The sequence below is a fragment of the Jaculus jaculus genome, chromosome 4, assembly GCF_020740685.1.
Source record: "Jaculus jaculus isolate mJacJac1 chromosome 4, mJacJac1.mat.Y.cur, whole genome shotgun sequence".
NCBI lineage: Eukaryota > Metazoa > Chordata > Mammalia > Rodentia > Dipodidae > Jaculus > Jaculus jaculus.
Window position 1 is genome coordinate 74,674,971 of NC_059105.1, and position 14,554 is coordinate 74,689,524.

At 38.5% G+C, this 14,554-nt stretch overlaps 1 protein-coding gene across 5 annotated transcripts in view; it reads left to right on the plus strand.

Moving 5' to 3' along the window:
* Positions 1-14,554, plus strand: part of Cobll1 (cordon-bleu WH2 repeat protein like 1) — a 176,333-nt gene that overhangs the window by 112,799 nt on the left and 48,980 nt on the right. For 4 of the 5 annotated variants that reach the window (XM_045147262.1, XM_045147258.1, XM_045147259.1 and 1 more), the window contains exons 3-5: positions 8,592-8,793; positions 11,936-12,164; positions 13,107-13,145. In XM_045147262.1, coding sequence (XP_045003197.1) covers positions 8,592-8,793; positions 11,936-12,164; positions 13,107-13,145 — 470 coding nt within the window. The remainder of the gene's footprint in view (positions 1-8,591; positions 8,794-11,935; positions 12,165-13,106; positions 13,146-14,554) is intronic. The other variant, XM_045147260.1, reaches the window with a different exon arrangement.

A 14,554-nucleotide genomic window follows, 5' to 3' on the forward strand; every position in this document is an offset into this window, starting at 1 on the left:
GTGTTAATAAGCACATAAAGAATGTTGAAATAGGAAAAAAAAAATATTCTATTTCTGAAAAGTGTTTAACAAGGATGACTTTCTTATGTCTTTGACTTTGTTACTAAAAAAGGGAAAAAGTTTTACAGAATGAAAAAATAATTTGGTAAAAGACTAGAGAAACTAACCTTAAGCAAATTCAAGTACATGACAGTTTAAAAAAAATTTTTTAGATAAATCTGAGACTCTGCCTTGTCATATTTTTTCTGCAGAGGCAGGCTCAAGACCCCTTCCTCAAAACGGGAGGGGTCAGCTTTGTCCTCAGAAGAATGTTCTGGCTCTATGTCAGTTCTGCCTAGGGCCCTAGTGTGTTCTGACGTGGGAGAAAGAAGGTTGAGGGTAGGAATAGACTGTGCTCACAGAAAGTGGAAGTGTTTTACCTTGTTAGTGAGTTAGTCTTCTGTTCGTATTGGAGGTGAGTGATGCCATGTCTTCGTAACCAGAAGTCACCCTGTCTCTGCCATCTTGACTTTTGGACTTTTGATGGTAATCTATACCAGTAATATGAGGTACTGAAAATTTTAAAATATAAATACACATACATCTATTATAGAGTGTGTGTGTGTGTGTGTGTGTGCCCTAGTGAATGGGTGTCTTCACCAAAGAAGCTCTTTTCCACAGTCCTGTGAGCTTTGGAGGATATCGTAGTTACAAGCTGCCTGAGAGCTGTCCACCTCAGGAAGTGCTGGGAAATTCTGCTGTTTTTGTTTTTGTTTTAATATTTTTTACTTACTTATTTGAGAGTGACAGACACAGAGAGAAAGACAGATAGAGGGAGAGAGAGAGAATGGGTATGCCAGGGCTTCCAGCTACTGCAAACGAACTACAGACGCGTGCACCCCCTTGCGCATCTGGCTACCATGGGACCTGGGTAACTGAGCCTCGAACCGGGGTCCTTAGGCTTCACAGGCAAGCCCTTAGCCGCTAAGTCATCTCTCCAGCCCTGTTTTTGTTTTTGTTGTTTTGGGGAAGTGTCTAACTTCGTAGACCAGCTAAACTCAGCTCATGATCCTCCTGTCTCATCCTCCTGAGTGCTAGGATTACAGACATGCAGTGCCACACCTGGCAGGAAAAGTTCACGTATGAGTGTGGTGGGCATGCATGTTCATATGTGTTGGTAGGTACACATGTGCTATGCTCAAGGAGGCCCCAGGTGAATGTTGGGTTTCTTCCTCAATCACTTTTTGCCTTAGTTTAAGAGATGGGATCTCCACTGAACCTGGAGTTCACCAATTCAGCCAGACCAGTTATCCAGCGAGCCCCAGAGAGCCTGCCCAGCACTGGGGTTGTCGACATGTGCCTTTAGGGTTGACTTTCTCACATGTGTGCTGGGGATCCAAACTCAGGTCCTCATGTTTGCACTACAAGCATTTTAATGACTTAGCCATTTTCTTGGCCTTGAGAAAAGTTAATTGAGTGCTAAGCATCCTGCAGCCTAAACTGTTCCAGGCAGTACATGTAACAAGGGACTATGTGGATAAATAGGTCCTCAGAGTCCGGTGCTCTAAGGATTCTTCATTGAATGTTCCCTTTCCCACTTTTTTCTCCCCCTTCCATAGGATATACCTTTAAAGCAAAATGTCTAATTCAGGAAATTTGATAAAAGTTTGACATGAATCCTCTTTGTTACTTGACAAGGAGACATTTCTGTTACTAGACCAGTACAGTCCTACAAGAGGGAGGAAGGCAGACAAAAAACACCACTTACAACAGAAGACGCTATTTCTCTCTCTCTCTTTTGAACTGGCCAAGTCTGAGAACTTCATGAACAGAAACACAAGACAGCACAGAACTTAAAACTTGATGTTTGAAAGAGACATTATAGTTTGCTTCACAGACTGCTGTGTGATCCCAAAACATCACCTCACCTCTCTGAACTTTTTGGGTGAAGCATCTGACATTGTTTTTTGTAATACATGTTTTGGTTTGCCCACCTATGACTATCAGCAGTTCTGACTGGTACAGGGTGGTTCAGATAGAGTTCAGGAACATTTTACATGGAGCACAGTGCCACCTGTTGGAAACAAGTAAGTGAATAAAAATGACAGAATACGTCATTGTTGATAATTTTTTGTTAAGACACAAATGAAATAGTTACGGGGCTGGAGATGTGGCTTAGCAGTTAAGGGGCTTGCAGGCAAAGCCAGAGGACCCAGGTTTGATTTCTTAGTACCCACATAGGCCAGAGGCACATGGTGGTGCATGAGTCTGGAGTTTGTTTGCAGTGGCTAAAGGTCCTGGCATACCTGTTTTCTCTCTCTCTCTCTCTCTCTCTCTCTCTCTCTCTCTCTCTCTCTCTCTCTCTCTCATTCTCACTCTTTTGCTCTCTCTGTCTCTGTTCCTCAATAAATAAATAAAATATTTAAAAAGTTATGTATCTCAGAATTTCCAAAATCCATGTTGTAAGTATATTTATTGAAACTGTTGAAGGAAGCCAAGCATGGCAGTGCTCTCCTATAATACCAGTACTTGGGAAGTAAAGGTAAGTAGGGCCAGAAATTCAACATCATTATTGACTATATAAAGTTCATGGTCAGCCTGGGCTACATGAGACATTGTCTAAGAATAACTAAAAGTGGCTAAATGAAGAAAAACAAAGAGTTGGAGAGATAGCTTAGCTGTAAAGAGCCTGGCAAGCATAAGGATGTGAGTTTGAGCCAAAGACCCTTGTTTAAACAAATCAAAACAAAACAAAAGCCAGGCATGGTGACATGTATTTGTAGTACCAGAGAAGGGGAGGCAGCAGAGACAGGTATCTGGGCTGATTGGCCAGCCACTGTAGCCTACTTGGCAAGTTCCAGGCCAGTTAGAGACCCTCTGTCAAAACACGTAGACAGTGCCTAAGGAACAGTACTTGAGGTTGTTCTCTAACCTCTCTGAGACCCGTGCACATGTGCGTGTGCACGTACACACACACACACACACACACACACACACACACACACACACACAGCAAGAAACCTTGCCTGCAAAAATAACGTGGAAAGCAGTGGAGGACAGATATCCAACACCAACCTCTGGCTTCCATATGCACACATACACACACAACACACATATATGCATTAAAAAATGTTTGTTTAGATTCTTTAAACAGTTTTGTACTGTATTGTGTTAGAATATTTTATTTTAAAACTTAACATTTCTTAAATTCGCAATAGCAGTTTTTAAAAATCAAACATCTGAACAGTACATTCCAAAGATAAACGGTTTTATTTACATATGTGCTATTACTTATCTCATTAGGTTGTTGATGTAAATTTGTTAAGGAGGAAAAATTTCAACTCAATTTTGAGGATTAGTTGAAAAGATTTGAAATCCATTGGTAGATCCTGGACAGGTGTACAAAATCATAGTAAGGCAGGATCTCACCTAGAATCTCTTACTGGCCGCTTGGAACGTGTCATTTTCCAGTAAGTGCTGATCACATGTGCCCTATTTTTCTAGGGCAGCCTCTCTCAGCACCCTTTATCCCAGAGTCACAACTAATAGTGCCTGCTTTTGCTCTGAGCTGTTCCAAATGTGAGGACACATTTTTTAGGCACTCTGTAAGTAAATGATCGCATTTAAACACATGCAGGTGTTGGGAATTCACTGATAGTTTTTGCACACCTTGCTACTCTCAAAGGTCTTTATTAAACCATGGACTGTTTTTTGTTGTTGTATTGTTTTGTTTTGTTTTTTTGAGGTAGGGTCTCACTTTAGCTCAGGCTGACCTGGAATTCTCTATGTAGTCTCTGGTTGGCCTTGAACTCACGGTGATCCTCCTACCTCTGCCTCCCGTGTGCTAGGATTAAAGGCATGCACCAACACACCTGGCTGTATTTTTTTTGATACCTGGTTGAAGCTTAAAAACACCTAAACAGAAGGTGATGTTAGCCATCACTTACAAAACCACTACTACTCTGTGTCCAAATGGAAAGGAACCCCAGAGGTTTAGGGTGAATCTAAATGAAGGTTCTAGTAAAGTCTTCAGTTAGTGAAGGTGGCCTGTTGTAAACCATCTGTTACACCCCAATGGACAATGCTTTGAAGTAGTGAGGGTGCTAAGTGTAACTGAAGGTTGTAGATTGTGCAATCAGCACAGTCTCATTCTGACTACTCTTCACATATGCTGTGTTTCACACTTAATCTGGTCATGAACTTCTTAAGCATCATCTGTTTAAAAAGAGAGGTATTTTTTTCTTTTAGACATTTTTTTTTAATTAAGAACATACTTTGGATACATTATGAGTTGGTGTAATCTTTTCCCTCCTCCCTATGCCACCAAGACTCGGAGTTTTGTAGAAGAGGGGGGTGGGGAAGAAAGATTGTAAGAGCTACAGGTTGGGACATTATTTTTAAAACTTACAGGATATCATTATCTTCTTAAAGAAAGATTCTGTAAATAATATTAATACAAAGAAAAATTCAAGTAATGTGGTTAACCAAAATACCAATGATGTGGGAATAAGGAGGATGGAGGGGCTGGTAACACAACTTCTTGGAGGGGGTAGTTGGTGGTCATGCTCACACCATCCTCATCCACATTTAATAATTATTATCTTGAACTTCAAATGCTCCTGCCTTAGGCGACAGGAAGGCAGACATTTTTCTTGTGGTGATCCTGTGGTCAAACCTGTTAGCCAACTGCTGTCAGGTACATCAGCTCAATATAATTTCCTTAACTCCAAACTTGTTGTCTTTGGCAAAAGTGGTTTGGCATACAGATAGCCAACGCTAAACAACTATTTTGGAATGATTTCATTTGCTGTGGGCACCCTTTGTGTCTGGTTAGTGCAGCAGTAGCCTGTGGACGTAGCACTACTTCAGAGTTGGTGCCCTGGCTTCCCAGGCTGTGCCGTCCCTTCACCGCAGAGAGGACTCCTGCGTTGTGTGGCTGTGTTGATATATCCATTTGAAGCATTCAGATTCTTTTTCTTTTCTTTTGGAAAAGAGACTAGCTCTACCTACTGTTCTTGGCATAATATTCTATACTACAAGGCTTACATTACCCACACTTGTTAATTTAAAAGCAAATAAGAGACCGAAGAGATAGTTAATGGGCAGAGTACTTAGGGCACAAGCATGGGGACCTGAGTCGGGATCACCAGCCTCGACTTAAAATGCTAGGCATGGTACATGTTCCTAAAGTCCCAGTGCTGGAAAGATGGTGATAGACAGATCCCAGGGGCTACCTGGTTTACCTGAGTCAGTGGTCTGTAGGTTCAGTGAGAGACCTCTCAAAGAATTAGTTGGTGATTGAAGAAGTTACCCAATTTTGGCCTTTGGCCCTTCACATGGGCACACATGCACACTGATACACATGTGTGCTTACTCCCACATGCGCACCATATATACACATGCAGTAACCCCCAGTTTTCCAATATATATTTTTCCCTAATGCATGTATATACCCTTTCATCATCTGTTTGCCCATGCGTCAGTTACTGTACAGAGATCTCGGTCCAACATTGTGTGCCATGTGTAACAAACATTGATATTCAAGAATTACCCAAGAGAAACTAATTGGTAGTTCTTCTGAATTCCCTGTGCCACAGCACTGGATTCCCTATGTGCCTGGCATAGGCTTAGTTTCCTGGGAATAAAAATTGTTAAAATGTCTTGTTAGAGGTGTTCATGTCTAGTTATAAGTGAATCCTAGGCCTATTTTCTCAGAAAGGCCTGAATAGGATTGGCTGAACTGCTGTACTTCCTTTGAGGTCTGATTGTGTATTCGCTACTATTTCATGCTCTTGGGCCTCCTCGAGTATTCACCATATCTCACACATTCTAGATTCTTACTTTTCAGTTTACTCTTCCTGATCATACTATATGAAACCCCCCAGGAGCTACTGCAACCTTAGTGATGATTTGTGAACCATTGGTGAACTCAGTAAGCATGTCCCTTAGCAGACCACTTACATTTGTGGTTGGGACCACGCTCATTTTGTATTTCTGGAATTGAATGGTATTTCAGTTATGAACTTTCGTGTTTTCGGATTTATTATTTGACCATTGATCAAAGGAGAAATAGAAATATAATCTATATATATCACCATTTATGTACAGACAGCAGAGAACAGATGTTCATTTGGTTGGCAGTGAAAGTCCTCTTCCCTTCCAGTTTGGCTGTATTTATAATTGCACTTTCCTAGACATTATCTAACCCTGCTTAACAGTATTAGCTGTCAGAGAAAGAAACTACCATTGCCAAAATTAGACTGGCTAGATGGAATTAATTGATTTCATAGAGTATTTACTGCATTACCCCAAATATTCAGAACAATGTACTATCTCTGTATGGATTAAATTAAAATGTACCATTCAAAGCCAAATTTTGGGCCATTAAAGGCAAATTTATGTATGGACAGAGCATATGGCTCCAGAGAATGTCATGAGGCTCCAAAATATTATTGCCAAAGAATCCACAAACCACGTGGGGAATGTATCTTGAGAACTGCCCCACTGTCTAGGGTACATTTTTACTGAGGGGCTTGGTCTTTTACTGACCCTATCTGTGTGCAGTGCAGTGCTGCTTATAAATGAGGAGAAGGGCATCATGAACAAATGAATGCGGTTCATCATGAGTTGGGGAAAGAGCTCAGTTGGAAGAGCGCTGGCCTGGCAGGCACAAGGCCTTGGGATCAATCCCTTGTACTGCAACACGACGGAATTAAAAGAATGGAAATGTACGTCTTTATTGCACAGGGATGCAGTGGCGCAGGAACTAGTCACAACCACAGGTGAGGGAGAGAAACCAAGCTGGACACAGAAAATGGCTGGAAAATCTCTTAAGTTTTGTTTGACCTCAAGATCACATGGGTCCAACGACTGGCCCTTCAGTGGGAGAATTTTTCTGTATCACAACCAAGAGGCAACAAGCAAAAATTAAGAGTGTGGGGTGAGATACCGTATAAAAACATGTGAAGTAAATGTAACATGGCATTCTGAATGATGAGATGCCTACTCTCATTTTCCTGCCAAGGTCCTGAAAGGAAATAGCTATGTTAAAGTCAAGAGATGACCAGAGAAATGAGCCTCCACCTCCAACCATGAAATAGAACTTTATGCCATGTTTTGGTGCCCTTTTCCAAATCTAAAGTAACATTTTAGGATATGCAGGCATTAGAGGCAAACATTTTATAGTTTGTTTTCCTTAAGGGCTGACAAGTACGAAAGGAGAAGACCATATTGTCCTGGTGGTGACGTGAATGAAAATGCAACTCTATGTCTGGAGTTGGTGCCTGTGTAAATCTCTGTGTAAATGCTCATCTTCAATAGATAAAGCAAGGCTTCAAATTCCAAGTGTAAGATAATTAGGCAGACAAAAATCATAATAGTTTAGAATGCTCAGGTTAGAACTCTAAGAGATCATAGCTCCTAGAACTGGGTCTGCAGCCCAAAGGCTGTGTGAAACTCAACACAAAACTGTAAGCTCATTTAAAACACTATGAGATTTTCTTTCCGTGACTTGGTTTCACAGTTCTGGAACATGAACTTTGTAAAGACAACACTGTGTCATAATTTCAAAAGATTGGAGTCCTGGAAGGAAACAAAAAGTTGGGAGTACACTTGATTCTCAAGTTGAGTATGCAAAATTCCTCTAGAATATAGAGAAACAGGTTCTGACTTCACAGTTTTCGTTTGAAATTCATTCTGACATTTTATTGTCATAAACATTTTCTGTCAAGAGCCAGATGGTAAAAGTACAATCTAGCAGCCACATTTACTTCAGTCTAGCATCACAGCACAACAGCAGCCTGTTACATAAAGAAGAGGTATGGATATGATCCAATAAAACTTTATTTAAAAATAAACCATGGAAGTCAGGTGTAGTGGTACATGCATATAATTCTAGCACTTGGGGTCAGGGGCCTAAGGCAAGAAGATTACAAGTTTGAAACCTACCTGGGGTACACATAAACCCCTGTCTTTAAAACAGAAAAATCATACATGGTGGGCCTACAAGATGTAGTTTGTGCTGCTTGGTCTAGCCCATCAATTTGAGTATTAGCTCTTACAGAACAGATATGTTTTAATTCTTACACCATGATATCAGAGTCTAGGAAATATTAAATAAGTGTTCCTTGAACAATTGAAGAAATCAATCCTCTGCGGTTGAGGATTTGGAGGGTCTTCTCACATATATATTCACTGTATTCTAAGCCAATAGGGGGATGATTGTTCCAAGTGCTTCATTTGATGAGACTTGCATTGAAGCCAGTTCAAAAGCTAAAGTCTACAGATATTTCAAAGACTGAAGAGTATTAAACTAAGTGACGGCTCTTGGGTAAGGAAGGAACTCCTCATAAAATTTATAATGTGAAAACATTTGGAAAATAAAAATATAATTATTGAACCAGTTCTAGGAGCTATGATCTCTTAGAGTTCTAACCTGAGCATTCTAAACTATTATGATTTTTGTCTGCCTAATTATCTTACACTTGGAATTTTAAGCCTTGCTTCATCTGTTGAAGATGAGCATACCCTAAGAAGAATTTTCAGGTCAGTAAGCTTAGCAGTCACTAGCATTGCTCTCTGGGCTCTTATGAACATTGTCACTTGTTTTGCAGTAAGCCGATGATGGACTTGCTGATATTCCTCTGTGGACAGTATCACTTAAATCCATCGAGTCACACTATTGACTTGCTGACAGCTGAGAAGACTCACATTAAATTTAAGCCAAACACACCAATAGGATTGTTGGAGGTAGAGCAGGTAATTTTAAAGCCAAAAACTTTGGATAAGAAAAAACCTACACCTATAATACCAGAGGTAAGGAGTCCACTTAGATATTGATGATCTTTTTTTTTTTTTTATTGATGAGCTTATGGTGGCAATATTGTTAAATTTTAGTCATTTTATCGGGAAGTGTTTATTAGGATAATAACTTTAAGAGGCTTTAATATATGTTTGGATATTAAGTATTTGTAAAACATTGGACTGCCTTAATGTAGTTCTGAATTTATGTGCTGCTTGAATCTCCATGCTGTTTATCCATTTGTGTTTATTATTATGTGTTCATTATGCGTGTGTTTATTAGGCAATTTTATTTAGAATTGAGTAAGTTATTGACTCTTGGGTCAACCATAATTGGGATATTTTAAATATCAAGGGCTATAAAAATGATCAATATGACTGCATCAGAATCTGACAAGTATGCCTATGTAGTATTTTAAGCTGTGCTTTAAAGATATTCATTATTTAAAAGGAAGTTATAAGATCTTTTTTGCATTTATTTATTATTATTTATTTATTTATTTGAGAGAAACAAAGGGAGAGAGAGAATGGGCACGCCAGGGCCTCCAGCCACTGCAAATGAACTCCAGACGCGTGAGCCCCCTTGTGCATCTGGCTAACGTGGGTCCTGGGGAATTGGGCCTCGAACCGGGGTCCTTAGGCTTCACAGGCAAGCACTTAGCTGCTAAGCCATTTCTCCAGCCCAAGTTATAAGATCTTTTAATGAATAATAATTAAGAAAATATTTTGGCTTATGCATATCTGGTCAGTAGCGGTTACAAATTATACCTGGATGTAGTTCATTATGCTAATCAGTGACTGTTTTATGGATGAATAGTCCCCAAAGATTGTGAACCATAAAGATGCTAATCAGATCACTTTATTTATCCATTTTGTGGTACTGGGAACGAAACCCAGGGCCTAAGACATGCTAGACAAGCATTCTACCACTGAGATAGCATATCCAGTCCTTAGTCAGCGCTCATAAAATTATTCTATTGTTATAAACAATAGAGTAGAAGATTATGCTTTTCAAAAGATACTCCAGCAGCTGAGTGTGATGGCTCACATTTATAATCGCAGCTCTCAAGAGGCTGACATAAGAGAATTACTCCAGTCTGGGCTAGAATAAGACTGCTTCAAAAAAAAAAAATTCCTATATTATAAACAACATTCAGCTTTTCACTTTATAATGTATGTACAGTTTTCTATATTGTGTTGATGGTTCACTTACATTTGTTGAATGCATTCTCACATTCTTTTCAAATTGCTGTTAAAACTTTTTGCCAAAATATTGGTAGGATTTTTATAAGTAAGATACTATATAGTATATGTTTGGCTACTAAGTATTAGTAAGACATTGGGTTGTCTTCCATGCAGCTCTGTATTTACGCACTATCTGAATCTCCAGGCTATTTATCCACATAGACATGGTTTCATCTATGCTGTAGCAAGTAGATTATCATTGCCAGGAGCCCTTTACTAAGCTTTATGAATGAATGAGAATCTGTGGACTGTAGATTTCACATGGTATAGCTACATGTTGCTGAGTTCCATTAAGGTATAGGGTTTAATTCAATTACATTAAAATAATGAAACTTAAAAGATTCTAAATAATTCTATAATTATTAGTATTAACTATTTAAAGTTTTTAAAATATTTTTAACAGAAATTGAAATTAAATGAGGTACTAATACTAATGCCAAAAGTCAGCCACAATACCTAGCGTTCACTTGTTGGTAACTTACTGTTCATTGGGCTTTTGGCAGTGTTTGCCTCATTTATCATGTTTGGAATAGTGAAATGGCATTCTTCAAAATACCTTTTTGTTCATCCAGACAATGGACAAGCCATTCAAATGACACTTATTAAATAAATAATAACATAAGATGTGGATAGTTATTTTTATGTATATTTGCTAAATTGAAAATAAGTGTTTAAGAAAGATGTAGAAATAGTGATACTGTGACATCAGGAACTTTTTTTAATGATTTATTTTTTTTTATTAATTAGTTTTGTACTTAGTGAATACAGACAAGCATGTACCCTAAAACCTTTAAACCACAGTCCAGAGAGATTTGCTCAACAATGTTTATAGTGGCTCGATTTGTAATAGCTAAAAGCTGGAATCAACCCAGATGTCCATCACTAGAAGAATGGATAACTAAGATGTGGTATATCTACACAATGAAATTCTACACAGCAGTAAGAAAAAATGACACATTGAAATTTGAGGAAAAATGGTTGAACCAGAAACTTTTTATAAAACATTTTTAGTTATTTATTTACAAAGAAAGTAAATGAAGTTTTGTAAATGAGCAAGGGAGAGGAAATGTGTGCACCAGGGCCTCTTGCCACTGCAAATGAACTCCATTTGCATGCACCACTTTGTACATCTGGCTTTGTGGGTACTGGGGAATTGAGTCTGGGCTGTCAGATTTTGCAAGCAAGTGCCTTTAACATCTGAGCCGTCTCTGCTGCTCAAATTATTTTTTTGTTTTTGTTTCTGAGTTTTGAGGTAGGGTCTCACTCTAGCCCAAGCTGACCTTAAATTTACTGTGTAGTCCAAGGCTGGCCTCGAATTCATGATGATCTGCCTACCTCTGCCTCCAAAGTATTAAAGACATGCACATCACACCCAGCGAGGAACTTTTACTACATTTAAATATATGTATTACTTTACTATCAAAGGTTATGAATTTAATTTAGAGTAGGTGAAATGTTAATTGAGCTGAGCATTATAGCTCAGGTTTATAATCCCAGAGCCTGAGGCAGAGAGATCACAAGTTCAAGGCCGACTTGGCCTGCAGTGAGTTCAATGCCAGCTTGGGAAACTTAGTAAGACACTGTCTCAAAATAGCAAATAAAAAGAGAGCTAGGAATATTGCCAGTGACAGAGCACTTACCTAATATTCATGAGGCTTTGTGCTCAATTCCTAGTACCACAAAGATAAACAAACAGGAAACAAAACCCACCTAATTTTTTTGGTTTTGTTAGAATCTGCTTTAGACTTAGGAAGTAATATTATGAAAAAGAAAATTTTACAACAAAGAAGGAAGCACTCTTTGTTGTGTAAATATGTAGCTGTATATTAACAGATTATCCTAGAAATCAGTGTGGAAAGTTTGTATTTGTAAAGGAATTATGGTGTAAGTATGGATTGGATTTACATTTCAGAAAACTGTAAGAGTAGTGATCAACTTTAAGAAGACACAGAAGACCATAGTGAGAGTTAGTCCCTATGCATCCCTTCAAGAACTTGCTCCTATTATATGCAGCAAATGTGAGTTTGATCCATTACATACAATGCTGTTAAAAGACTACCAATCTCAGGAGCTCCTTGATGTGACAAAATCGCTTAATGACCTGGGTCTCCGAGAGCTGTATGCCATGGATATCAACAGAGGTGAGTTGGGCTCCTTTTCTGTTTTGTTTTTTTCTTCCATTTGATGGGGTGTGTGTGTTCAGAAGTTCATAATGCTAAGTTAATGGAGATTATATTTAGAAGTAAATATCTCATTGGAAGTAAGAAAACAGATATAAGCAAATTATATAAATATATGTAGAAGTAAAGTTAAGTATAAAATTTTACTTGATATCAGCTATTAAAATTTGAAGTTGGTGTTTTTGACTCTTATCCATTTTTAAGTTTTTCTGTCTACCTGTGGATTTTTGAATTTTTCTTTCCTTTTTATTAGTGTTTAGAGAGACTCTCACTCACTGTGTTGCCTAGGCTGAACTAGAATGGAGCTCACGGGACCCTCCTACTTTCGCTTCTGAAGTTGCTCAGGACTACAGGCCACCATGCCTGGCTTTTCTGGAGGACTTTACCTTAATTCTTTGTGACTTTTAGATTTACATTAAGTGAACATTGCCATGTAAATTGTTCTGAGCCAGTGTTAAGTTACTTTTACGACAACTCCTCCGTATAGATGTGTGTTATCATTCAAGTTTGGCAGTTTCTTGTCAGATACATGTTTTCGTAGCACCCAAAGTAAACCCAATCACAAAAATTAGTCCGTTCTTTCCACAACTTCCCATGCAGCTTATGGTTTCAATTTGTGGGAAGAAGGTCATGCATTAACATTTGAAGCTCTTAGATAAGGTTGGTTTTTCTCATATCTCATAAACGAAGACAAATTTACATATTCAGCATGAATCCTTTTTACTGGGAGAAATAAAGACTTAGTGAAGAAAACACTTGCTTGCACTGTGCGTGCGGAATTTCAGACATTATGCGGGGGTGGTTGCATTCTCTCAAGACTATTTTTAGACTCAGTGGTGTTTACTATTTGAGTAGTGTCCTCACTTCAGTCAACTCACCCTCTTTTACTCCCTCTTGCTATAGCCCCTTCAGTTACTACCTTCAGTAAGTCATCCTTGCAAGGTAAGCACCATAAATCACCACAAACTGTAGATTATAACATGAAAATGGATAAATGAACAATAATTCTTAACATTACTAACCCATATAGCCCTTAAGAGATTTTCACTTAAATAATCCTTGGTTTTTATTTTCTAAAAAATGAGTTTATAGGTTCCCTTCTTTGATTTCTGATTCTAATTATAATAACTTCATTTCAATAAATCCAATAAATTATGTCATCCTAGAGCTTTGTATAACACCACACATCTATAATCCCAGTCCTCAGTGGGGGTGGGATAAGAAATAGGATCGCAAGTTTAACACCAGCCTGGGCTGCATTAGTGAGACCCTGTCTAAAAAGAAGAAAAAAAACATTTATTAACCTAGGTGTGAGAAAACATATCCATTACTCTTGTGTAGCAGGGACCTTCTTTATGAAAGTTTAAGACAACCCAACCAAAGGCAACATATGGAAGGAAAGAGTTTATCATGGTAGCGAAAGCATGGCAGAGTCAGAGGCTGGGCTTCCCATCTTGTCACATCAGCTGGGAGATAGCAGCAAGAATGAGTGCACTCTGACCACCCAGTGGCCTAACACTAACAACCTTGAGTTCCACCTGCAGTCACATACCTCCTGTAGCTGGGGATTGAGTATGAGGGTTTATCATAAACACATGGGGCTCTGGGGGCATTTCACATTCACACCAACATGTGGGGAAAAATGACTTTGCTATGATCTTTCTTAGGTACAAGTGTAATTTGTGTAAATTACAATTGTAATTTCTTAGGTACAAGTAATTTGGTGATACTATCAAAAGATCTCATATTATTTCCATTCAACAATTATTTGGAAAAGTAATTATATATTCATGACAAGTTTTTTGGTTTTTTTTTTTGTTTTTTTTTTTTTGCTAAAGTTTTATCGAATCAAACTGTTTTGAGGGAAACTGTTGACATGAAAAAATCAGCGAGAATTTTATCTATTCAAAAGAAGAAAATAGGCATTTGATATACAAAGCCAGATAGCAGCTGGCAAAGGTTTTAGAAATTTATTTTAGTCCCATGTCTTTCTAATTATTGAATATCAACTTGTTTAAGACATTAAAAATGGGGCTGGAGAGATGGCTTAGTGGTAAAGCACTTGCCTGTGAACCCTAAGGACCCCGGTTCAAGGCTCGATTCCCCAGGACCCATGTTAACCAGATGCACAAGGGGGTGCACACGCATCTGGAGTTCGTTTGCAGTGGCTGCAGGTCCTGGTGTGCTCTTTCTCTCTACCTGCCTCTTTATCTGTCACTTCCAAATAAATAAAAAGAAAAAGAAAAAAATATTTTAAAATACTAAAAATGCTTATACCTTCAAGTAAAACATAGGGAAAATTTTGAAATCAGACAGATCTCTCCTACTTTTTATAATCACAGTTATGCAAC